The sequence below is a fragment of the Physcomitrium patens genome, chromosome 12 (genome assembly GCF_059467195.1).
Source record: "Physcomitrium patens ecotype Gransden chromosome 12, ASM5946719v1, whole genome shotgun sequence".
Taxonomy (NCBI): Eukaryota; Viridiplantae; Streptophyta; class Bryopsida; order Funariales; family Funariaceae; genus Physcomitrium; species Physcomitrium patens.
The window spans coordinates 2,379,546-2,403,791 of record NC_143421.1 but is presented as its reverse complement, the minus strand read 5'-3'; the positions used below and the strand labels follow the sequence as shown (position 1 = coordinate 2,403,791).

General features: G+C 34.2%; 3 protein-coding genes and 1 long non-coding RNA gene across 14 annotated transcripts; 1 reads left to right on the top strand and 3 right to left on the bottom strand.

The window, feature by feature from the left end:
• Positions 1–479: 479 nt before the first annotated feature.
• Positions 480–6,535, bottom strand: LOC112289455 (uncharacterized). 7 transcript variants are annotated; one of them, XM_090254585.1, is made up of 13 exons: positions 5,910–6,429; positions 5,504–5,602; positions 5,214–5,287; positions 4,541–4,821; positions 4,083–4,280; positions 3,698–3,803; positions 3,372–3,538; positions 3,055–3,157; positions 2,562–2,680; positions 2,157–2,384; positions 1,684–1,966; positions 1,172–1,500; positions 480–1,007 (listed from the first exon to the last, which is right to left on the bottom strand). In XM_090254585.1, exons 1-13 carry the CDS (start codon positions 5,930–5,932, stop codon positions 729–731), a joined length of 2,289 nt encoding a protein of 762 aa, XP_090110711.1. In that variant the 5' UTR covers positions 5,933–6,429; the 3' UTR covers positions 480–728. The 7 variants fall into 7 exon arrangements, with proteins under 7 accessions (XP_090110711.1, XP_073393686.1, XP_073393690.1 ...); XM_073537585.2 differs by having other exon boundaries at positions 1,678–1,966; positions 5,910–6,417; XM_073537589.2 differs by having other exon boundaries at positions 1,678–1,966; positions 5,214–5,258; positions 5,483–5,602; positions 5,866–6,416.
• Positions 6,536–6,870: 335 nt separating this feature from the next.
• Positions 6,871–9,669, bottom strand: LOC149987992 (uncharacterized). Of its 2 annotated transcripts, none has more exons than XR_016505679.1 (2): positions 8,481–9,669; positions 6,871–7,193 (listed from the first exon to the last, which is right to left on the bottom strand). It is a non-coding gene; the product is annotated as an uncharacterized LOC149987992 (long non-coding RNA). The 2 variants fall into 2 exon arrangements; XR_016505680.1 differs by having other exon boundaries at positions 8,974–9,669.
• Positions 9,670–14,137: 4,468 nt separating this feature from the next.
• LOC112289271 (ATP-dependent Clp protease proteolytic subunit-related protein 2, chloroplastic) lies at positions 14,138–16,374 on the bottom strand. Of its 2 annotated transcripts, none has more exons than XM_024534356.3 (7): positions 16,107–16,374; positions 15,742–15,865; positions 15,515–15,652; positions 15,150–15,266; positions 14,895–14,963; positions 14,668–14,763; positions 14,138–14,543 (listed from the first exon to the last, which is right to left on the bottom strand). In XM_024534356.3, exons 1-7 carry the CDS (start codon positions 16,313–16,315, stop codon positions 14,403–14,405), a joined length of 894 nt encoding a protein of 297 aa, XP_024390124.1. In that variant the 5' UTR covers positions 16,316–16,374; the 3' UTR covers positions 14,138–14,402. The 2 variants fall into 2 exon arrangements, with proteins under 2 accessions (XP_024390124.1, XP_024390125.1); XM_024534357.3 differs by having other exon boundaries at positions 15,742–15,862.
• Positions 16,375–21,398: 5,024 nt separating this feature from the next.
• On the top strand, positions 21,399–24,020 carry LOC112289289 (uncharacterized). Of its 3 annotated transcripts, none has more exons than XM_024534388.3 (2): positions 21,399–21,529; positions 21,759–24,020. In XM_024534388.3, the coding sequence occupies exon 2, from the start codon at positions 22,568–22,570 to the stop codon at positions 23,462–23,464; it is 897 nt and encodes a 298-aa protein (XP_024390156.1). In that variant the 5' UTR covers positions 21,399–21,529; positions 21,759–22,567; the 3' UTR covers positions 23,465–24,020. The 3 variants fall into 3 exon arrangements, with proteins under 3 accessions (XP_024390156.1, XP_024390158.1, XP_090110709.1); XM_024534390.3 differs by having other exon boundaries at positions 21,480–23,417; positions 23,519–24,020; XM_090254583.1 differs by having other exon boundaries at positions 21,499–21,611.
• Positions 24,021–24,246: the final 226 nt, after the last annotated feature.

Sequence of the window (24,246 nt, the reverse complement as noted above, 5' to 3'; positions counted from 1 at the left end):
TTTAATTAAACAAAAATAAAATTAAATTTTTTTCTTAATTATATTCTAGATAAATTATATCATATATTTATAAATATACATACATATGCTATATATAAGAACATGAATAATTAAATATTAGTTGTAATAAAATCTACAATTTATTATAATATTTCTATCTATTTAACTATCTACATAAAAGGTGCAAAACTAGACTTTAAGAATGAGAATATATATATATATATATATATATATAGGTAAAAATATAGATTTAATAAAATTGTTAAATTAAAAGTTAGATGTTTGTATTTATGTTAATGCTTATTTATATCTATACAACTATATAAAATAAAAAATGTAAATAATACACAAAATGAAAAAAATTATAACATATTGATCTAATTAATATTTTTCAATATTTTGTGCTTATTTGATTGTACATATGAGAGAAGATGGCAGTAGAATACTAGATTTACAAATTTCAACAATCATTATCTATGTGCTGCAAAAAACATCAATTTTCATTGCATGATATGTACTTCATATTTTTTTCTTAACACATTAGATCACTATCAGTAGAATTAGATTAATCTTTCAAAAATAGAAGTTGGATGTTATTCATATCTAACCTTTTGAATACACATGATTTAAAGATTAAACAAAACAAACAACTGTGATGCATTTCACTCTAATTATGTATTTATTGTAAACTTTGAAAAGAAGATGCTCAAAGTGGAGATCGGTGTTGATTATTCTATTGATTTTTTGGCACAATGTTCAATGATTGATTCTATTACATACTTGTATGTTGGCATATAGTGATCATGAACCATTGTCCGTGATAAACGGATTTTTTTGTATACGCTCCGTTGGGTCAAATAAAGACCTATCTCTTTTTGTTGCAAATTTGAGCAATTCCCCTCTTGATTATCCAATTTGATTGGCCCTTGAACAACCATATGTATGATTTGACCAGGTGGATAGAAGTGCCTCATATTATCAATTTGAACAGCTGGTTTGGTTTCCTCCTAAAACCCAAATTTTCAAAATACACACACTTCAAATCATGTCATGTTCATTTAGAAACACAGTTTTAATTGATTCAATTTTATTTTTATTTTTATGTCAAGTTTTGAGGTAGAAGATTTGATAAACTAAAATTACAGAGGTGGAGGGCACGCTCGGAAGGTACTTTTTCAATTTCATTGGTTACATTGGAGATCACATTTTCTTCTTCTTTGATGATCTCCTTAGCAATTTCAGCTTCTTCTTCATGGACACATTGAGTTTCCACTTTGGCAATGTATTGTTGACGTTCAAGCTCTTGAGCTACTTGATGCCACAACAAATCTTCACCAATTCCCTCAATTCGTGAGTTTGGACTCGTTGGTTCTTCAACTTGGTCTAATTCATCTTGAACCTCTAATTGTGCAATTGTGTCATTTATGTCTCCAGTTGCATTTGATAGTTGAGGGAGGTTTGTTGCAGTCTCCTCCATCAAGTCATTTGATTCATTCAAACCTTGTTTTGAAACGTTCATGAAAACATCTTCAAAGGGTGTTTTTTTTAATATATAAAAACCATTATAAAAATAAACGGATGAATATTATAAATTATGAAATTATCAATTTTCACATTAAATTATAAAGCCAATTTGGCAGAAATGTAAATAATTGAAAAGATAGATGAGCGCTCTACTTGTACATTCATTTGATGTTTTGTCAACACTCTCATGTTGGTTTGAAGAAGAAGCAGATGGCAATAGCTTCATTGTGTCATCTAATAATGTTGGTTTTGAGAAGAGAGTGTTCTTATCATGAGGTTCTAATACACCAACATTGTTAGAGGAATTGCATGTGTTTGTAGGAATATCGGAGACTTGAGTCGATGAAGCCACAACATCCATGTTGCAATGCTTACGTTTTGTGAAAACCCAATTCATCAATGATGGTGTTCTAACAGCCGCTATAGCTTGTTTCATCATGCACTACAATAAACATTACACATATATGAATGAGGATTTGATTTGATATGAATTTTTTTTATTGTTAAAAAAATAATTAATGAAAAATAATAATCATTGAAGGAGTCCAAAAATAAATAAATTGTGCATATGTTTTTTATTAAACAAACAACTGAAATAATACCAACTCTCAAATTGGAATGGTTTGATTTACCCAAGTACCATTAGAAACAGGTCTCCATATTGCACCAAATCCAGGAGCTCCAGTTTGACATGCCCTTGAAACCATCACAGATGATGATCCTGAAGTAGAAGCTTGTGAAATGCCCGCAAAGGTTTGGAGCCGGCACCGTAATGCCGATGCTGACCGAAACATTGTCCTCAGGATCCGTGTTTGTTTGATTTGTTCACGGAAGTCATGTGCCCATGGTGATGCAGTGACCTATTCTTCAAAAATAAATAAATTATTAAATAAATAAATCATCCTTTTAGTGCTTGATAAAGATGCTATTCATGAATTGTGATTGCATAAACTAATCAAGGGTTTAGAGTATTGCTATTACATTGATGGAGTTATTAAATGTATGCATTGATTTGGGGGGTTTTTTATTTTGTCCACCTCAGCCCTAAGATCATCAAGTGATCCACTTGAAAAGCATGGCACAAGATCACATTCGTTGATGATGGTTATCACAAATTCACTTCCAGACTCGGCCAATTCTTTTGTCATGCATGCAGCTGCATTCATTTCCAATATCACACAGCAAAACATACTTTCAGTATCCTTTGAATTCCTCACATATCATAATTCTTTAAACACTCACAGTAAATTCTTATTGATTTTTCACATGGAAGTTTGAAATGCTCACAATATTCAAATCTTCATCAATACTGGATGTTTGCCAGAATCATCACATACAACATGTGTATACTCTAAATATTTTACTCTTATTTTATAACTAAGAAAATAGAATCCATGACTCATTGATTCAAGTTGGTAATGTTTATAATATCTCACGTATTAGTGTGTGTGTGTGTGTATGTAAATATATATATATATATATATATATATATATATTTGAGGATAAAAACTATGTAGATTTGATTCATACCAGGTCCAAAACAGATGCAACAGATTGATGAACAAATATTTTGTTCTCTTAAAATGTATGATAATAATGCTGCAGTTCCACCTCCTAGAGAATGGCCTACAATCTGATTTTTTTAAAAGATTAAATCATGAATATATATTTAAAAAAAAAAAAAAAATCATATGTGTGATAAGATTTAATTTTAATTAAGTAAATGTTACACCATAGACATATGATTTTCATATTGTTATGAAAGAAAACTAGCTTAGTAGGGTTGGCATTTAATATTCAAATTTTTTAAAGGAAGTTATTGAGTGACAATGAGAAAAAAGACACACCTTGAGTTGGTAAGAAGGATGATCTTTGAAGGCTTTGGATATTTTTTGGGATGCTGATGTGGCAATCCAACGTGCAGCAGCCACCATCCCACAATGTGCGTAGCCTAATATCAATTTGCTCACTCCATCTTTTTTAAGTATTGTGTGGTGAAATGGAACCACGGCACCTACCATAATAAACCCATAAGCTTTTACTAAAAAAATATGTATTTCATATATTAGGGTTTGATCTAAAATTTCATTTTGAAAATGCATAAACAAATATATATACCTAACTCACAAAGTAGTCATTGAATAGGTTTTGTGTCAAATTTGCATTTTCAAACCTGTCAATGATGTTAATGTGTCTTTCACACTGTGAGTCCCTCTTATTAGAAGTAGAATGCAGCTGTTTTTATGGTCAAGGAGGACCGTAAATGCTGGCTTCAAAATCTAATTGCAAAACACAATAAAAGCTTGTTTAAGAAATGTGATCATAGACATTTATGTCTTAAGAAAAGGTTTTACAATCTATATATATATATATATATATATATACATACATACATATGTGTTGATTTTTTTATTTTTCTATATAAGGCATACATAAATTATCATTTTTCTTGATGGATCCAAACAAATATTATAATTTTGTTGAAATGAAAAACATATTTAAGTAAAAAAATAAAGTTCAAGAATCAGAAATTTGACATACAATAGCAAGTTCCTTACTCCAGCTTTTCCTTCCTCAAGCAAAACTTGGTCCACATTGAAACCAATAGCTTCCAAAAATAAGGGAAATGGCTTCTTGGAGAAATGCATACACATAATCAACACCCTCAAATATTCCCGTAACTCACTTAACATGTTGAGTCCATCTATTTGTTTGGATCCATCAATTGCAAAGGCTTTTGCAACATGCTCATGACTCTATTTGCAAAAACCAAACCAACTGCTTTTGTCATTTTTTATTGCTATAAATATTCTATAAACATTTTTAAACCTTATTGTGTTGTTTGTTGTAGAAAAAATAATATTAATCAGTAATACCAGAAATGTAATGCATAGATATCATGCATGTCACATTGAATATTTTATGAAATTTTTACTACATTAAAGTAATGTTTATGTTTGAAGTTTTTTAGGGTTTAAATATTTTTATCTATTAATGGGGTGGTGATCAACTTTACCTGATGTTTCAAAAGGTAATTGATTCCAAATGCAAGGTCCCCGATGGGCCATTTTCCAAGTGTTTCAGAATATGTGAACCGCAATGTCTCCGATATTGTGGATAAAGACTCGAACCATGTTGATGGAGCTCGTGCAATAATAGGAACCACAACACGCCGTTTGCCAATTTTGCGTGCAATCCCTCCAACAAAGAGATCACCTTCCCCTTCATCGGATGTGTCTTCTTCACCCAATGCATTATAGCTTTGTGCTTTGAAAACTCCCCAAGGTATGTCCCAACCTATTCATTGTTTTCTTGACCTCATTGTCAAATATTTAAAGGATACCAATCATACAATTAGAATTTAAAAGATTCTCAAATACATTCACAATATGTATACATTCTATATATATATATATATATATATATATATAACACAAAAAAAAATAGGAATTCCATTTTTTTAATATGTATATCATTAAATAACAACACAGTTGTAAATATCAGTGATATTATTGTTATGAATTTTGCTTTAATTGAAACATTTGTGCTGTGAGCAAGTTTTTGTTTACAGTATTCGCCCAAATACTATTTTGAATGTCAAATATTTATAGTTGGTAGAAGATTAAATTCTTTTATATTATTGTGTAAATGGAGATGGTTTTGGTGATGTAAGCTAACTTAATAACTACCTGTATAATACATCACAACAGCTGCACCTGCTGCACCTGCCATTGCTGCAGTGGCCATTGGTGATTTTCCTAAACTGATAGCAGGCTTCATAGGAAACTTAATCTTTGGAATTTTGAATTGATTTTTTTCAAAAATTTCCATTAATGACTTCTAAAACATATTTTTATGTTAAAAAAAAATTATAATTATATTGAAAGATATGCCAGAACAATGGTGTAATATGCACAAAGTGTATTGTTTCCAAAGAATCAGTAAAATCTTCGTATACATCTACTGTTCCTTTATGTACTTTTGGGTGTATCTTCGCTCTTTTGTTATTTTATTTCTCTTATAAGAGTCATCTTTTAAAGCTTGAAAACAATGGCATTCTAATGCTTGTTTATCAAACCTATTAAAAAAATTGCAAGAGTCAATTCACAGAACCGCAAATCTCTATTAGGTTTTACATTTCTAATGCCTTAATAATATCATGTTAAAACCTAAAATCATAAATCATTCAAACTTCTTAATCAATAGGTCATAGACAAAATTGGGTGCATTGAAGGGAGACATATTGCCCATAAAATGCTGGATTCAAACAAAATCTTTGTTTAGTTTTATACATTTGTGGAGAAAAAAAAGTATCAAAGAAAAAACATATAAAAAACACACCGTTTCTAGCAAATGTGAAGTGTTCAAAAATGAGTCAAGGTTACCATTCTGGAGTCATAAGTTTCATAGTTTGAAATCATACACCTCAAAATTGACATGAAGGAGGGAAACCTAGAGGAATGAGAATCAAGCCCTCAAATTCAAAACTGGTGACCTCTTCTTTTCTAAGGTTAAGGGTTTTTAGAATAAGGGTTAGAAAGGAATGAACATGAACCCCAAAGAAGTATATTTTTAACAGTAAGCTTTTCTCTACAGTTCGTACATTACATTGCTCTACGAGTGTACATGAACGAGAATAGATAAATCGTAGTTGTTGAATTAGCAGAGTGATGAGTTGAGTGTAGGAAAGATTATAATTTGACACTAGAATATTTCCTTTGAGGATGAGATTTTGCAAAAAGGAAATATTAACTGATAGTGGGTACTGGCCAGATAGTCAGAGATGCTACGTGATAACCCTCAACCCTAAACTAAGTTTCAAAAGATATTCACGTACGTATAGCTTTTGTTGAAGTGGAAAACCAAGGAGAGTCTGACACTCACATTCTCATGGTTATCCTCAATACCATCCACTTGTGTAGTATCCAACAACCCATGAGAAGTTCTAGCATTCACATGACACCACTCAGAATCAGTATCTAGTGTCTGTTGTATTCTTTGCTGCGAGATTATACTCCCAACACTGACACTTCGTGCGGTCTAATTTCTATCTGGCCAGTACCCACTATCTGTTCTATCGACCTGTCTCGTTGTGGCAAGTGGTAACCAGAAGATACTTCGTCAAATTTCCTCTTACCTGTGGACATGGTAAGGAAATCCTGGAGCCAGGCATGAAACCAATGAGTCTATCAGTATAAACTGCAACTTCGAAGTTCAACATGTGCTGAATTACTCAATAACTAGTATTCTCACTGACGACCATGGGACCTCACCAGAAACTCAAATATTTTGACATAACTGAAACGTAGTAGGCACAAAAATATAACAAAGAACATGAGAAAACGGTGAAAAACAAATGGTAACATCATTTTAAGGCCTCGCTATCGGCACAGGGGGTTGATTATGAGTTGTGTAGGAAAGACGAGTACAGCCATTGCCGTCGTCCTCCCTTTCATCATATGCTGCCGCATTCAGTCTAGGAGAATGAGGACTAAGTGCTACACTTGAAAAGCGGTACCCTTGCCCAAGGGACTGATACTAAAGGAGCGCTAATGTGAAGACATCGGAAGTTCACCTTCTTCAGACACATAATTAGTAACTTGAAGGGCCATCTTTCAAAGCCAAAGACTAAAGCCTTCACCTGAATCCTCAACGACTTAAGTCTTCACCTGAATCAACCCCAAACATGATCAAATGTCAGCCAAAATTACCTCAAAGTTTCTGTAAATATCGTCAATCAGCATTGCTTATGAAATGGTGCTGGGCATTTACGTTATTCTATTTGACATTTCTATGCATAGAAGAGCTAGACTCCATAACTGGTACCGCAACAACTCATTTTCGTTCATATTCAGACCAACACCACGGTGCTTTTGATTCCTCCAAGAGACTTGAGGTTGCTGAACAGAAAGAGGAGAAAATTTTCATCGCCAATAGCAGAGGACAGTCGAGAAACTGAAAACTCCACCCTAAGTAGCCGAGAGCTTTGAAACCTGGTTGTTCAACTTGCATAATCAGCAACTTAACATGACTAAAAACAGCTCAAGTGGAGCTACATACCCAATATACTTCCACTAGGATCAAGTAAAGAATAAGCACATTCGGTATTGCTAAAACACAAACCGATGACAGTATCATAAGAGATTTTTGCTTCCCACTCCCTAATTTAGCATCTAGTTGAATCCCAGTGCCTCGTACTTGATACACAGGTTCACTTGGACCTGGAGACATACATAACTGGCTCCTCAGTGCTGAGCACTGCAGGCGTCTGTATAAGTGGCAAGTCTAGAAAGCTGTTCAATACTCACTTCCTAAGTCTAAATAAGGAGCGGAAAAGACTGGGGAATAAGACTAGGGTACAATGCATGTCAACGCTGATGACCAGAACCAGTTATATGTCAAATTTCGTCAACGAATCTTTGAACGTAGCACTGCTCGAGGGTAGGCAGTACTGGCGAAACTTGCTTCAATGCAATAGTTGGAGACGCTTCATGCACTGAGCCCTGTTGAATTGCCCCTGACTGAAACATCTTTTGCTCCCAGAGCTGATCCTTAGAAAAAGGAACCCTACATTTAGTTTGATTGAGCTCAACGAGTGATTGTAATGCTCACAACTTATTCAAAGGTAACAGAAGGGCAAGAATTTCAAAGTCTTAGTCACTGAATCAAAACTAAATTACGCCACTGAGTTACACAGCTTCCACATACCAAACAAGAAAATCCTTTACGGTAAATTCTTGAGCAAGTCATGAGCAGAAAGGGGAACGGTTCAACAACTATTTTAGAACATATAAATTGGATTATTCAGAAATCCACATCCACAAGTGCAGATTAGGAAGAAGTATTTATTAACCACACCTGCGCCACAACGAATATTACTGGTAATACTGGGTGGAGTACTAGTATTTGTGTAGCAATGCAAGTGTACCGAAAAAGAAGAGATAGAACAAACATACTCTTTGTAGCTCATTCAGAACTTTGTCATCTACTCCCTCACTTTGGAAGTCAGTTCGAACATTGTTGATTACGTCTTCCACCACTTGCAACTGCTCATTTGTTACCTTTGCAGTCATCTCCTTCCCTTGTTGCTAAGAGTTCGCCATCGTTCTAAAACTTAACTCACAATCAAGATCCCAACTGCTTCCTTCAATGTCCCCTCGGCAACCTCAAACTATTTCCCCAAAACACAACCCCTAAACTCTGAAAAATGTCTATGCATGCAGACCTGAAGATTGACGATGAGGAGCTCAGGATGAAGGGCGGCGAACATGTATTCAATCGAAGCATCTGAAACCCAACTAGAATAGGGTATATCTTTTAGAACGCCCAGATAGGAACTTAGTCATGATAATACCGTGACACCAGTAGCTTCCACAAAAACTGCTTCCGGAGAATGCTACTGGAGCCTTTGACGTTCAATGTTTACACATCAACCAAACGAATAAATACCTCCACGAGGTTGAAGCCCGACTGCTCCCGCTTAATCCACCATCATTGGAAGTCCTCAGGAGACTCTCCTCTCCTCTCCTATCCTTCTCCAGCAGCTAGAGCACCAGCTTTCACCGTATTGTCTGAGTCAGACTTCCGCCTCTCCCACACACTTCCTTGTAGTCTCCTGCTGTCAACCCTCTCAATTCCGCGACAAAACTCCGGAAACTACCCCCAGCACCCACCGCACAGCAATCTCAAAATCGCTGTTTCAAGCGCGATATTCCACTCATTTTTATGCTGACAATCTCAGGAACTTGCTCTAGTCCATCTCTCCTCCCCGGAAGCCTTACCAACACTTGCGTTCCAATCACCACCGTATGGTTCAAGAATTAGTGTCTCTGCGTGTTTCCGTCAGCTTAGGCTCGATCACCATACTAACTTAGCTGATCTTGTGTACTATTTTCCTCTTGCTTCGATACCGCATCCCATAAACACCGACGTGAGTCTGTTGAACTCGTCCTGCGACTGTTGGCTTGCGTGTTATGGCAGGCGATGGTTCACATACCCAAGTCCACGTCCTGGATCAGAGGCGAGTATTTTCCTCGAAAACGATGAAGATTTCGCTCCACAGCTCAAGTTTCTCACAAAAGTACCTGCTGGTTTCCACTTTCTGAGTTAGCCCAGTGATCGCATTTCCTGGTAGACCAAGCACAAGTGCACACCACAGATAGGAGACCACAAAGTATGGGTCTTTACCGCTGATTGACGAGTTGAAAGTTCGAAGCAGCTGTTCTGTTTGTATAGATCAGGCAGTTGTGGAATGAGGGATAGGAAAGGAGTGGAGACGTGGTAGTTGGGTGGCGACAGTCGAGCCACAGCGTGCGGAGATTCCGAGGAAAGCCTTGCATGGTTTCATTATTCGGGTGCAATTACATGAGCTGCAGGTTGAGTGTGAGAATGACAGTAGAAGCGGATGTAGGACTGAAGGAGACTCGTCATTAGAAGCGTAGAACTGAGGGAGTTGTGCCTTTCCTTTGTGAAGGGAAAGGAGCAGCTGGACTGGACAAATGAATAAATTTGACATATGCACAAATTGAAAGAAGATATTATTTAGCAATTACATCTGGATTAGCAAAGGATGTAAAATATTCTTCACTTTTGATGCTATTACCATGTGATGTGTAGGTAAACTTATACTGAGATTTTACTTGGTTATACATATATAAAATCATCAACAAAACAAAACAAAAATTGCATTCATAACATTATGTAAAGAATTAATTATTTTGCAAAAAACTTATTATGCATCAACATGGTGTTAATTTCTTGAATTATTTAAAATCTACATATAATACTTCTTAAAATTTATAATTTTACTTCCATAAATTTGAATAATGTTTAAAGTTAAGTCATGGACAACTACTTTTCAAAGTTTTAGACAATATTGTTTGTCAATGTCATATACTAGTAGTTAATTAAAAAATTCATACATGCACATGCTTAGAAGATTTAATCTTGTATAATTTTACAATCATTATATAAAAAGAGATATATTAAATAGATCCAATCTTTTAAAAAATCAATCCATCTATTATTACAAATTGGCACATAGATTGTTCAGTTTTTCTTCATTATTAAAACCACCATTTACATTTGGATTAACATTTGTTCTATTATTTGCTTTATAGAAACTTTACATGTTGCTAATTATTACTTTACTTATTGATGTTATAAAGTCAATAAAATAATTTCTCTATTTTTTGCACATTGTGGATATATTTGACCTGCAAAAAGGTATACTTCTTCCATTGTAATGGATTGTATATAAAAAAATTAAAAAATTAAAAAAAAATACCTATATTAAATTTAATATTGCTATTATTTTTTTCCAAAAAAAAATACAAAACAAAACAAAACAAAACAAAATATTTCTTTTATTGGGCATTAATCCAACTTCTTCAATTGTATGGAAATATTTGATCCATATGCATTTGTACTAACATGGGTTAGGCATTAATAAATACCATGAATTAGCATTTTTTTTTCTTTAATTGTCTTATTTTACATTTGGTACATTTAAAAAAATATATTACTAAATTGTAAGAAGTATTTTTCAAATAAGATAGAAATGTTGGTTTTTACTTTGTATACATTGGATTACTATGTTTAATACTTCTTTTTAAGAGTTTTACAATCTTAAATGGTCTAATCTTTGGAATAAGTACATCCCCTCTATTGTTCATGTAGCTATTATGTACTTACAAAATACTTAGATACTTTACAAAAAATGGTTTGTTAAAGCTTAGATAAATAATTTTTTTCACCTTTGAAGTATTACTACATCACAAGATTAATATTTAGCATTAAAATCATATTTAAAAGTGTCTATAAAAGACCTATAAAAAATAAAAATTTCTCTCTCTTATTTTTTTAAGAAAACAACAAGAGAAATCAAGGCTGAAGAAAGTTCAGAACAAATTTGCATATGTCATTAACACAATATTGTTTTCTTCACCAATGTTGTGAAACAAGTCTCTTTATATGATCTAAAGCTTATTTTAGAATAATATAAATTTGCAAGAGCAATAATTGATGAGAACACTTCTTTTTCCATAAGAACAATGATAAACATATTAGGCCTTTATGTAAGTATTAGATTCAAAGTTTACTAAAAAATGGTGGTCTTTTGACAATTATTAGTTTTCATTATTAGTATCATTTAGTGAATACTAATTCATGGTATTTATTAATGTCTAACCCATGTTAGTATCAATTTTGAATTGTTAGTTGTAATACCACTACAAATTCTGTTTACTTCTTCCAAAGATCTATGCCTTAACTACAATCTTGTCAATTGTATATTTGATCTATTACCTCCTCAACAACAAGAGAAAGTGTATGATGAATTTTTGGAACTTGTAATACTTATGATATCTTATCTCAAGCAATTGTTTTCATGTTATGCCTCCAATTCATATTACCAAAAGATATTAAATTTTATCTAAAATTATTAATACATAGAGTCGTAATCATATATTATATTAAAAATTGGTTGATGGAACAACCTTGATTTCTTCCTAGATAGAAGAAGTTGAGTAGTAATATGATGAATCCACAAGACTATTAAACTACATTATTATTTGTTAATTGATCATTACAAAAAATTACCTTCTTTTTTTAGTATCATTAAGCATTTGTACTCATAAATCACTAATGTGAAAACAAATACACTTTGATCATGTAGAAAACCATACACTTTGAGTAATATGAGCTGAAAAACATATTAAATAAGATCACCCTATTTTTGTCCACTTATAAAAGATGCAATGAGTTTCCAAAAATGGTCATTTCCATCTCTACGAAATTGAACCTTGCCTAGTATAGCATCTAAACCACCAACTTCCACCAACTCATTATCATACAAATTGTCAAATAATCCATTTATACCTATAACAAGTACATTTTCTACTACAACTTGCAAAGAAAAAACCTACAAAAGTTAATTGTTCAAATCAATGGAAAATCAAACCTTCATCCTAATCATAATCACAACTATAATAAACAAAGACAAACATAAATCATCATGTCCAATCACCTTTTCAATATGCACTATCACAAATTAAGAAGAATTTTTATACAAACAAAAGAAACTATTTATCATAAAAAAGACCTAATACAAAAAGGGCATTGGTGAAGAAATAAACCAATGTACTTCATGTAAATTATCAAGCATAGTTACCTCAACAACATTAGGAATATTATTGCCACTTTCCAATCGAAAAGGGGTTATAAATTGGTCTTGTTGAACTGGAGACTTGAAAATAGCTTGACCATTTTTCATCAACATAAATCTACTATCTTTAAGATTAGCAACTTGCAATACCTGTAATTATATTGGGCAAAAATTACCAATTTATATAAATAAATTATTTTTGAATCATTTGAAACAACATAAACTATTTGCATCTCATGTGAGATCTCAAGAAAATATTCTAAGCAATATTAAGTTCATTACCATCAATTCTTAAAGAATCATCAAAAGAAATATTACCACAATTTTACAAAAATAGGAAAATATTAATAACTAAGACACATACATAAAATAGTAATGATACAAGAGTGTTTCCCAAACAAGCAGTGTAAAATGTAAGACTTGTGTAATCAAAGAAGACAAGAACACATGTGGTAGATGAACTAGGGCTCTTTGTCCTTACATGAGCCTAAAACATGATGTGAGTTGGATCTATGTATCCATACAACTCATGAGCAACTACTATCATGAATGGTAGATCTCGCTCAATGCAACACAACTCAAACAAGCATATTACAACAAAGCTCGAGTATGCACATGATAGAGATTAGGAGACTGTTGCTTCACTAGCAAAGAATATGAGCAAATCTAAGGGGACCTAAGTTAAAAAGTAGGAGCAAAATAAGGAGATTGTTTTTAATTGTATCTCTTACTCTCTTTCAAACAAATAATTAGGAATCTTTGAAGAAGGTGAGAGAAAATAGAGGTGGCTATGATTGTAACCATGACAAAGAATGTGATGATCATGACCAATGGTTTTCATTGGTTGTAGGTCTAATAATGAATATACAGGTCAATATTTTTTCATGATTGTGATGATGGGTGGGTCAATATTGGTCAATATTTTTTTTTGGGTGGGTGGGTGGTCACTTTAGTAAAAGACTGGGTCTATCTAACATTTCCCTGTAAAACTAAAAACTGTCACAAAACTAAAATTAAGTTCAGAATAACTAGCCAATGCAATCAAACCATCTACTAATGAATTCTGGTAAAACAATGGCGCCATTATGACTACCAGAGCATACTATCAAAGCACCTATCCAAGTACTTTGCCGAAACTTATTACCCAGGTACTTGACCAAAATTAATCCATTGCCAATATATAACCTATTCATATTCAATCTCAAAATTGTGTCAGCAGCTAAGTCTGTATGCAACAAATGGCAACAGTAATGGACCAACATTAATCACCTGTGCAAAAAAATATATGTCTAGTGTTCATCATCAGAAAATCAAATGAGGGCACAATATTAGTGGGCAAAATCTACAAAACCAATGACCTACTCAGAACATATTGTTAGCACACTGCGTATCATTCGACTGCAAAAGAATTACACTGAGTAACATCACCTATTTACTTTAAGCATTCCCTTAAGCGCAAAAGTCATTACACCTGCGGTTGTTGCTTTACTCGAGTTTTGAAATGGGGTCAGATTTACAGAGTCATGAGAATCGTACCTAAACATTTCGAGGATACGGAGAACAGGAAATCCCTACTGAGGTAGCTTGCCTATTCATGTGGTGCTATTCAACTATTCTACAGCATAACTAGTTCATAAGCACTCACGTCGTGATAGTACACCTTGCAAATATTACGACCGGCCGATACCAGAAAACAAACAAATCGAGTAGGACCTTAGCCAAGCCCAACTCCAACAGACTCCTGCCTTCGAGCGTCTGGCTTGATACGCTTTGGTCTCACAACCTTGTCAATAATACCGTACTCCAAAGCTTCTTTAGCACTGAAACGTTTGATACGATTCAAGTCCTTCATTACCTGCAAAATGAAGATACTTTCCTTCAGTCAACGAGTTCCATGTTTCCACGTCAGGTACTGATAAAAAAGTAACGACGATGCAAACCAATGCCGTCACTGCAAACGGCGAAAATCTTAATCGTACCTTGTCCACAGGTTGACCAGTCTTCTTCGAAACTTGTTCGTATACATAGTTTCTCACCCTATTCAGCTCCTTCGCTTCGTTGATGATGTCATCAGCCTTGAGTCACCAAACCCAACCATACATATATCATGAGTGCATGCACCCACTGACAAAGAAGCTGGCAATTCTCTTGTACAAGGAAGATCTAAAAATTCATCAAAATGCTGCACAAAGGAAAGGATGCAAACCTGTCCACGAGCTGCACCCGCGGGAGACATGAGAGCTACCCTAGTGAGTGGCATAGCTGTTCGCATTCCCTGATATTACCCACGACAGGACAAGGCAGCAGAGTCAGGTACAATGCACAACTATCATCACTTCTACCTAAGAGGTTCCTCCGGAATGGTTAGAACGACACAAATGCCATTATCTTATCTCGATACAGTTCTTATTCTTCAACTGAAAAGACGTATCAAGAAACAGAAATAGCCTGTGGCGCGTACCTTTGCGCCAGCAGCAAGAAGGAGTCCTGCATTGTTATAGGCGTAACCCAAAGCTAAAGTGCCAACTGGACTTTTTATGCTTTCCATTGTATCGTAGATCGCCATGCAGGGAGTGATCTGGAAAAACACAACCTCGTCTTAAGCTTGAACTGTAAGATATCGAATTAAATGTTCAACCATGAGAATTAAAAGCTAGGTGGATTTAAATAAGGATATAAGTTAACACAACAAATTTTGAACATGCTCCAGGATTAAGTGTTTCTTTGATAGATTCTGATACTCCCACGGAAAAATGCACATTCTCGCAAATGAATTAGAAGATGACTGCCCTAAAAACGAGAGAGAGGCGAAGGTTCAGGGCATACATCACCACCAGGGCAGTTGATGTACAGGTACATGGGTTTGGAGTTATCCACGCTGTCCAAGTAGAGCATGGTGGCCACTACCTGGTTACCGAACTCCTCATCAATATACTGGCCAAGGAATATGATCCGCTCGCGGTACTGCAACGCATCCACACCATAAATCATCAACACCAATTGCAAACCCAAACGCCACAAAATCAGGCATCACTCTGGATAAGTATGCTTACCAACACATTCCAGATATCGACCCACTGCCACCCTCCTTCTCCTGGAGTTCGGTAAGGGACTTTCGGGGTGCCGATGGGCGCCATCATAGTCACCTTCCCTCGACATGATGAGCTGCCCTCTCTGCTGTCAAACAGGAGCAACGTCCTCAAAGGTCAATCAATTACCCTCCGCAATACCTCGCATTACCAACACAAAGCTCCACAATCACAAATGATATCTAAAACCCAACAATTCAATTCCCACTTCTACTCAATTCGGATCCCACCTCGCTCTCTCCCAAAGTTATACTAAACTAATTCACCCAAATTATCATAAATCTAATTCCAAAAGCGGAAACCATTGATAGCATCATCGTGGAAACTACCTTCTCGCGGTGACAGCGAGGTGGACATTGGAGAAGAAAGAAGCGGACAGGTCAGAGGCCCCAATGGAGCGAGACAACAAGCGACAACGTGAAAAGGTGAGACGGGAGGAGGACGACGACGACGAAGAAGAAGAAGAAGAAGAAGATGCAGGGGCAGAGGAGCGAGGCAGGAGGCACGAGGAAGAGGAAGCAAAGGCGGAGGTGGCCATGGCTATGGGTTCAGGCGACCACCACACAGCAAGCACAAGGAAACACAGCACGAAGACAAACAAGCAAGCAATGGACACACAAAAGGATCGAGCAACAACAACAACACGAACAACAAAGGATGAGCGAAAACCCCTGAACCCTAGCTCATCCACTTAAGTTCATCCACATCACTGTCATCCATCCATATCCACGTTGCTCCTTCCTTTGTTCATCCATCTTTGTTCGTTCCGTTTTCGTCTCCTCCTCCCGCATGTACGTTCGTCCACGTTCGTTGCGCTCTCGTTTCGTCCCCCATCCCCCGCACTTTTCCTTCAGAATTTTTAATTTATGTCACTATTTGGGCAATGGTTATCATTACATTTGTCGTTGTGTGATATTTATTTTATATTTTTTGAATGAAATGAAAATAAGCTTTTGATGAATTTTTTTTAATTCTTTAGTTGGTTATTATATGTTTTGTCATTCCTATATTTATATTAATCAATACTTTATTATAAGAATACTTTTTAAATAAAAAATTCAGTTACTTCAACATGTGTGTGTGTGTGTATATATGTATGTATATATATATATATATATATATATACTCATGAATAATTAATACCTTATAATTCTATTACATCCAAAATTCATTATTAAAGGGAACAATAAAATTCTTTGTAAAATTATAAACTTTAATCAAGATGTTATAAAAAATTACATTTATTAATATAAATATCTCAGATAAATTTTATTTAAATTTTTTATTAAATTAAAAGATTAATTTATTAATATAATATTTATAAATTTTAAAAATAAATTCTTCATTTAAATGTGATACTATAATAAAATAGTAATATTATAGCTTTTGTTGCTAATATACTTTTAAGATGTTAGAATTTAAAATAAACTAGTATAAATTTGAGATTTTAATGTATGAAATATCTAATCTAAAATTATACTAAATATTTTGGTTTAAAATCTTAAATTTATACAAATATAACTATAATTTTATAAAGATAAAATAGAATAAAAACTAAATATCTTTATTATGAAAAAATATTAGATATTAATATTTTTATTAGATTTTAAAAAGACTCAAAAAATTGAATTATTTCAAAATTTTATGAAGATTAATAGACATATGTATATATAGATATATAAGATAAAGAGACAAAAATGCATTTTGATTGGTTGTTGAAAGGGAACTTTGAAAACTTGGAAAACACAAAGTAGTTGGAGCCCTAAAACTCTCCAAGAACCAAATTGTTGAGATCCAATATTGGCTTCTTTACCAGCCACAATAATTAAGGCCCTAGTATAAGATGTTGTATTTACTTTAAATATGAATTTTCTATATAGTTGTAAAAACAATGGTTTTATTTTTGTACATTATTTTTGCTAATATTAACCTCATTTTTACATAAAGAATCAAGGTTGTAAAGTTGTAACTATACAATTACTACATAACTTTGTGATGTATATCATTAGGACATTAATATTTGACTTACATTGCATATCATTGTCTTATTTGTTCTAAAAATTTTTTAGTGTCTAAAATTTATATTCTATTTATGAAGTTGTTGTTTTCTCTCTCTTTCTCTCTCTTTCTTTCTCTTTCTTTCTATCTTTCTCACTCTTGCTCTCTCTCTCTCTCATCTTTGTAATAATAAAAATAACTACCTTTATGTTAATGCCTTTCCTAGTGAAGCAAGCTTGGAATTTCCAAATGTTGGTTTAGTTGGACAATTAGGATAAATATCCGAATTCTTTAGTTTTGTGTAAATTTAAAAGCTTTGAAATAGCAATATTCTATCAAAAGTACAATATCTTGAAAGATGCTTCAATGCTATGCTGATTGATATTGCCTATATTTTGAAGTATAGTTCTTATGTACCATTTTAAAAAGTATATGAAGCTTGGATATATTTAAAGCATAATTCTTGGTTTGTGCTACAAGAGAGCTTAAGATCTCACAGTGATGTTACAAGAGTGTAGCATAAGAGAGTAGAAGTTGCAGGAATATAGATTATTGGTAGCATAGATGGTGCAAGGTATTTATAAAGACATTGTTATAGGCTATTTACAAGGATTTTAAGAAGGTATTTTGTGGCAATAGTAGAACAATGGGTGAAATTAAAAATCTTAAATGATGAAATGTTTGATGTAGATGAAGCCATGGTGTTTGAATTATATGCAAAGACAAATGTAATCAAAGACACAAACAAAGATGTAATAATCTTGGTGCCAAATGTATTGAGCATAAAGCAACTATGGAAGAAATTCAAATTACACTTCAAAAGATCATATAACCATCTAATTAAGAGATAGAGCACAAAGGAAAAACAAGCTATAAGTTCTACTATTTATTGTATAATATAACTAATGTAAATGGTTCCATTGTTATGCATATATATATATATATATATATATACTTTTTTCTTAGTCAATATTTCTTTAGGAGTGGTCAATTTTTAACTTAGCAACCACAAATCAAACTTTTACAATTTTTTTGTGGTTAAAAAGACAAGTTTCTATTAGTATATATATTGAATTTATTGCCTTTGCAACCAACATTATTATGGCATTAAAAGATGTTTCTAAAATATGAAATTTAAAGGAAATTTTTTATACTAAAATATATTTTAAATAACTTGATATATATATACAATATATTTGATCTATACATTTATAGATTTTATACATGACTAAATAAAATTTTAAAATTAAAATTTTTTAAAAAATTAATATTAAAACTTAGTTGTTTAATTTACAAAAAATATTAGAATTAAATTATATTTAAAAATAATTATATATATATGTATAAATTTAGAATTAATGGCTAAATTTTATTTAAAATTTTAAAAAATGTGCATACTTATTTCTTATGTATTTTCAGTTAATTAAATTGAGTTTAAAAAAATAGATATTTACAATACCATTAAATTTTCTTCCAAAAATATTTAATATAAATTTTAAGTATTACATTATTTTTATATTTTTTTATAGAGGTAGTACAAATAATATTTTATAAAATTGATTATATTGGATAGAATTGTATAAACTTGAATAGATAGTGGTTGTATAAGTATTCAAATTCTATACCTAAAAAGATGATTATTTATATAAAAAATAACAATAAAATTATGCATACTAAAATTATAAAACCACTTCTATTATATACATACATGCATATGTATCATCAACCATAATATATGTTTTAAATCACCCAAAAAAAAAAACAAAACAAAACAAAACAAATTGAAGAAGTCTTATTAAAATTTAATGGTATTTGGATTTGTGGATTTTTTTAAAGATTTCATGATGATACTTAGAAATAAATGATATTTTATTCTAATTTTTTTATTGTTCTAGATACCTTTACTTTAGATTTCTCAATTGGTTGTTTTTCTTTTTCTATTTAAAAAATTTAAAGTATAAAATGTATCACTATCTAGCACCAAACAGTTCAAATCAATTGTAAGATTTGTGATAAAAACATTATTGGTGTTGTAAGTTGTTTTTGGTTTATTTACACATAAATATGTTTGTATATAAACATAAAGCAATAGTAAGTTATGAATAATGTAGATAATAAAAATTCTATATATGTAAGTATAGTGTGTATTTATATATATATATATATATATATATACATACATGCATATGTATCATCACTAAATACATGAATATTAAAAAAAAAAAAAAAAAAAAAAAAAAAAAAAAAAACATGTTTGAACACTATTTAAGTTTATTTTTTAAGAATTAGAAATTTTGTGGTTGTATTATACATGTAATTACTTCATATATGCCAAAAAAGTTTCTTCATAGAATTTCAAGGAATACTATTCACTGTTTAAGAAAATATAGATTAAATTATGTACAATAAATTTAAAATTAATGTAAACTTAAAATAATAGAGTAAGCAACTGCTATTATCTTATAATTGTATGTTTTCTTTATACTTAATTATATATTTTTTTATTTAGGTAAAATATTTTGTTTGTAATCATTTTTTTACAATATCATTTTAGTTTTTATTTTTTCGTTTTTGAAAATATCGTGAAGTAAACTTGAATTGATTACTCATCTTCCATTACAATTTAATCATGATTTTTTATGATAACTTACTCTTAAACTACTATAGTTTATCTTATTGTTCATTTTCCCATTTATAACTTCATCCACAATTTCTGAAAAGATTAATAGGAATAAATTTCAATAACAGAAATAAAAAAATAAAAATATATTTTTTTCTTTTTATCATGAATTTTAAACTTCATATCAGAATGTAACTAGTGTCACTTTTTTCATGATGTAAATATCATAACAATGGAATACCTTAATTTGGCATCATGTTGGAAATCATTGCATTTATACTCCAACAATTTAATAGATAGAGTTATACAGTGATTTTTTTAATGAAAATAAAATAAAATAAAACATTTTCAAATTATAAATTTCACCTCATGGTTAATGTTTTTGTTACTTTGACTTTTTGTTCTACACATATTCAAATAAAAAAAACCCATATTTTTATTATATTTTTATTCAGATTTTCTTATTTTTACTACTCATTATATCGATTCCCCACATTCAATACCTTTTTCTTTAATTCTTTGCTTTTTTTTCCCTTGTTTGTCTTCAAATTCTTGGATTTAGGGGTTAAAAAAACGAGCTACACCAATATCCGTAATTAGTGTGTGAACCCAAATAGTGTGTATTCCTAATAAGTGTGATACACACTATTTATAGGATACGGGTTATTCAGCTCTGGGGTTGCAACATAGCGTACTGTTAGCGTGTATTCCCAATTAATGCGATACATACTATAAACAGTCTACGCATGTTCCAGAGGCTCTTCGCTAATAGTCTGATACACACGAATTACGGATATCGGTGCAGTGAACCCTATCTGTCTGACGCAGTCCAACGCGAACTGCCTGACGCAGGACGACGTGAACTACCGACCGCTGACTAACGCAAACTCTCCGACGCCTAATGGCGAGAATAGACGGACGCCGAGCTGACCCAGCAACGACGCTGAGGCTGGCGCTGCACTGACAGACTCTTGAGGCTGCTGCTGCTCTCCGCATTCTGCAACGCTGCGGGGACTGGCATCGCCTGGGAAAGCTTAATCATCAATCACTGCCCTCGCAGCCCTGCCATCGCGTTGTGTTGCGTTGCGTTTCTTTCTGTGGCAGCTACCGCAGACTCGCCCTGCAAAGCAAAGGGTGCGGAGATCTAGCTTCGTCTGCGCCTATCGTCTTGCTTCTGTCGTCTACTATTGCCTGTACTGTGCTCAGAGGAGACCAGGTTGGACGAGGGAGTGATTGACAGGGGGCGAGCGATTTGGAGCTAGTCATCATGGAGAGTGTATTCATTTAAGTCTCTTTCCGTTTTGGAAGCTGTATCTTGAATCCATGTTCTCAAACTTGGGCTCTGTTTGTGCCTGACATGCAGAGAACAGGGTTAATGGTTCGCTTAGGCTCTGCGTGGCTTCGTGTTTCTGGTTGACGCTGCTTGTTGTGGAAGGTTTCTATCCCATTTGTGGAGCTGTTTCGATCACACTCCGTGGGGAGTGTCGGAACTTCTTGCGCTGCTGACGAAGGAGATGACACCGTCGTCACCTTTGCCACATTACTGCCGAGTTCCTCACATTCTCTCTGAATTCTTTTAGGGTATAAGCAGAGGACTGTTCTTTTGTAAGCTAGCGATTTAAGCCACGTTATATTCTTCGTGAACACTTTTTTCCCCCCTTCACACACGCAGTGAGCCCCTTCTCGTGGACGGAGTGAACTCTGGCGTTGTTTCCTTGAATCGACTTCTGGGTAGTGCGTCGATGTTGTAAATGATACGCGGATAAGATGCGAGTATCAGCTTTAGAGGGTGGTGTACGTCTTCGTCTGAGTGTGTTCAGTAGGGCCGTGTACAATACGTGAACGCGAAAGCACCATCTTTTTTACACCCATGCTGTGACCCATGAGTGTTCCGTAGTATCGAACCCTGGAACTGTTTTGCAGGCTTCAATGGCCCCACACCCGAGGTCTATGTGTAGAAAGTCCTCTTTTCCAACAAATACCATGCACCAATTATCGCCAGCCAAGGTCGACCTCTTCATCTCTTAGGTTGGGGGGGGGGGGGGGGGGGGGGGGGGAGGGGGAGACGTTTTTAGGCCACCAGGTCTGAGGTAGCCCTCAAGGAAGGCTCCGGAACGCTCGGCAGGTTGCATCTTGTGCAGCATATCAAATTGCTGCAAGTAGATCGTCACAATGCACGACGCATTCCCCTCTTGCTTTGGGGAGTATGGAGTGCAAGTGCTGGATACTTCAGCGGGGAGTAACAAAGTTACGCAGAACCTCGTTACTTGTTTATACCAAACAAAGCTGGCGGGAAAGTGTAGACCACTCTCGATCACTTGGTTCAAGAATCTCATCGGTCAAGGCCTTAGTGTAAATGTTGATGTCGACCAGCACATGTGCAAGGTCGACATGAAGCCGTGGATGTTCTGGAAGAAGCAGGGTCTGAAAAGTTTCGAAGTGGATGATATCAAAGTTGAAGTCTATTGGGATCTCTCCTCAGCCAACTACATTTGCGGTCCGGTCCCCAGCGACAGCTTCTTCGTGGCGGTGGTATCGGCCGGGGAGGTAGTTCTATTGCTCGGCGACATGTACAACGAAGCTTACAAGAAGACCAAGGCCAAGCCTGCTTCAATTGAGGCCATTCGAGTTTCCAGAAGCGAGCACGTCTTCGGTAAAAGGTATCACTGCACCAAGGCACAATTCGAGGAGGGCGGCAAGGCACACGACATTGTCATCGAGTGTCAGATTCGGCCCTCCAGCGAGCCTCGCATGTATGTCCGGGTGGACCAACAGATTGTTGTGCAAGTGAAGCGGTTAATGTGGAAGTTCCGAGGGAACCAAACCATTGTCGTGGATGGTGCACCTGTGGAGGTTTTCTGGGATGTGCACAGCTGGTTGTTCAACCCACGAGCAGGCCACGCCGTGTTCATGTTCCAAACGTGCTTGTCATCAGACAAGCCATGGCTCAAGGAGGTGGATGCTTGCCCATCTGTGCTTCAATGGCCGGGCACCTACAGCTTCAAAGACAAACACTCATCAGGTTCCATTGGCTTCTCACTGGTTTTGTTTGCATGGAAGTGCGATTAATGGGGGCCTTGTTTTATCTGCTCACCTCTCCATTCTTCCACTTCCTGAGTGCAGTATCAGGGAACTAGTCCTCCAGCAGACTGTGTTGTTAGCTCCTTCAATACCCATACGACTTGATCTTCTTCGTGATATCGGCATCACACCGACACATATCAGAGGTGCGTATCAGGACTGCATGAGAATATTCTATGCAAATGCTGAGGACATCCCGGAAAACTTAAAAATAGCTCGGGTATGAGATTGTTGACTGTGAATAGCTCCGGAATGAGATTATTGAGTATGAATGGGTGATCATAGATCAGGACGAAATGCTCCGATCGGCAGATGCTTTCTTTCTGTTGAAACTGTGACTCATTTGTCAGCTTCATGTTTGCTCACTGAGTAGATCATTATCCTCGTTCATATCAATTTACAATGTCTGGTTTCATTTGATATTGAAACACATGGAACATTCATTAGACAGTTCATGCCATTACTCTACCACAATGCTTGTTCTTCTTCTTATTATCCATTGGTTGGATTGCTCGAGGATAGAAATAAATCATGTTTAAAAGGCCCCAGGTTGTGGAAGTTTCATTTGTTCAAGATGGATTTTTTTATATGAGGTGTTAAGTAGTTGTGTATGTATGTTTATATATATAAAAGATGTGTCTATTTGTAACTAAAATTTTGATCAAGAAAATTATAATAAATTCTTTATTATATTTAAAAATAATAGTTTTTAGTACTTAAATATTACTATGTTATACTTAGAAAAATAAAATTAAAAAGAAAAGAAAAGA

Excerpts from the sequence above, each read along its gene's own strand:
- LOC112289455 (XM_073537585.2), bottom strand. The coding sequence starts at position 5,932 with ATGAAACTTATGACTCCAGAATG. Across the intron at positions 3,804-4,082 it reads TTGAGGAAGGAAAAGCTGGA|ATTTTGAAGCCAGCATTTAC; the intron begins GTAAGGAACTTG and ends TTTTGCAATTAG. Across the intron at positions 3,158-3,371 it reads ATCCTTCTTACCAACTCAAG|ATTGTAGGCCATTCTCTAGG; the intron begins GTGTGTCTTTTT and ends TAAAAAAATCAG.
- LOC112289271 (XM_024534356.3), bottom strand. The coding sequence starts at position 16,315 with ATGGCCACCTCCGCCTTTGCTTCCTCTTCCTCGTGCCTCCTGCCTCGC. Across the intron at positions 14,964-15,149 it reads TTCTTGCTGCTGGCGCAAAG|GGAATGCGAACAGCTATGCC; the intron begins GTACGCGCCACA and ends GGGTAATATCAG. Across the intron at positions 14,764-14,894 it reads CGGGTGCAGCTCGTGGACAG|GCTGATGACATCATCAACGA; the intron begins GTTTGCATCCTT and ends TGGTGACTCAAG.
- LOC112289289 (XM_024534388.3), top strand. The coding sequence starts at position 22,568 with ATGCACGACGCATTCCCCTCTTGCTTTGGGGAGTATGGAGTGCAAGTG.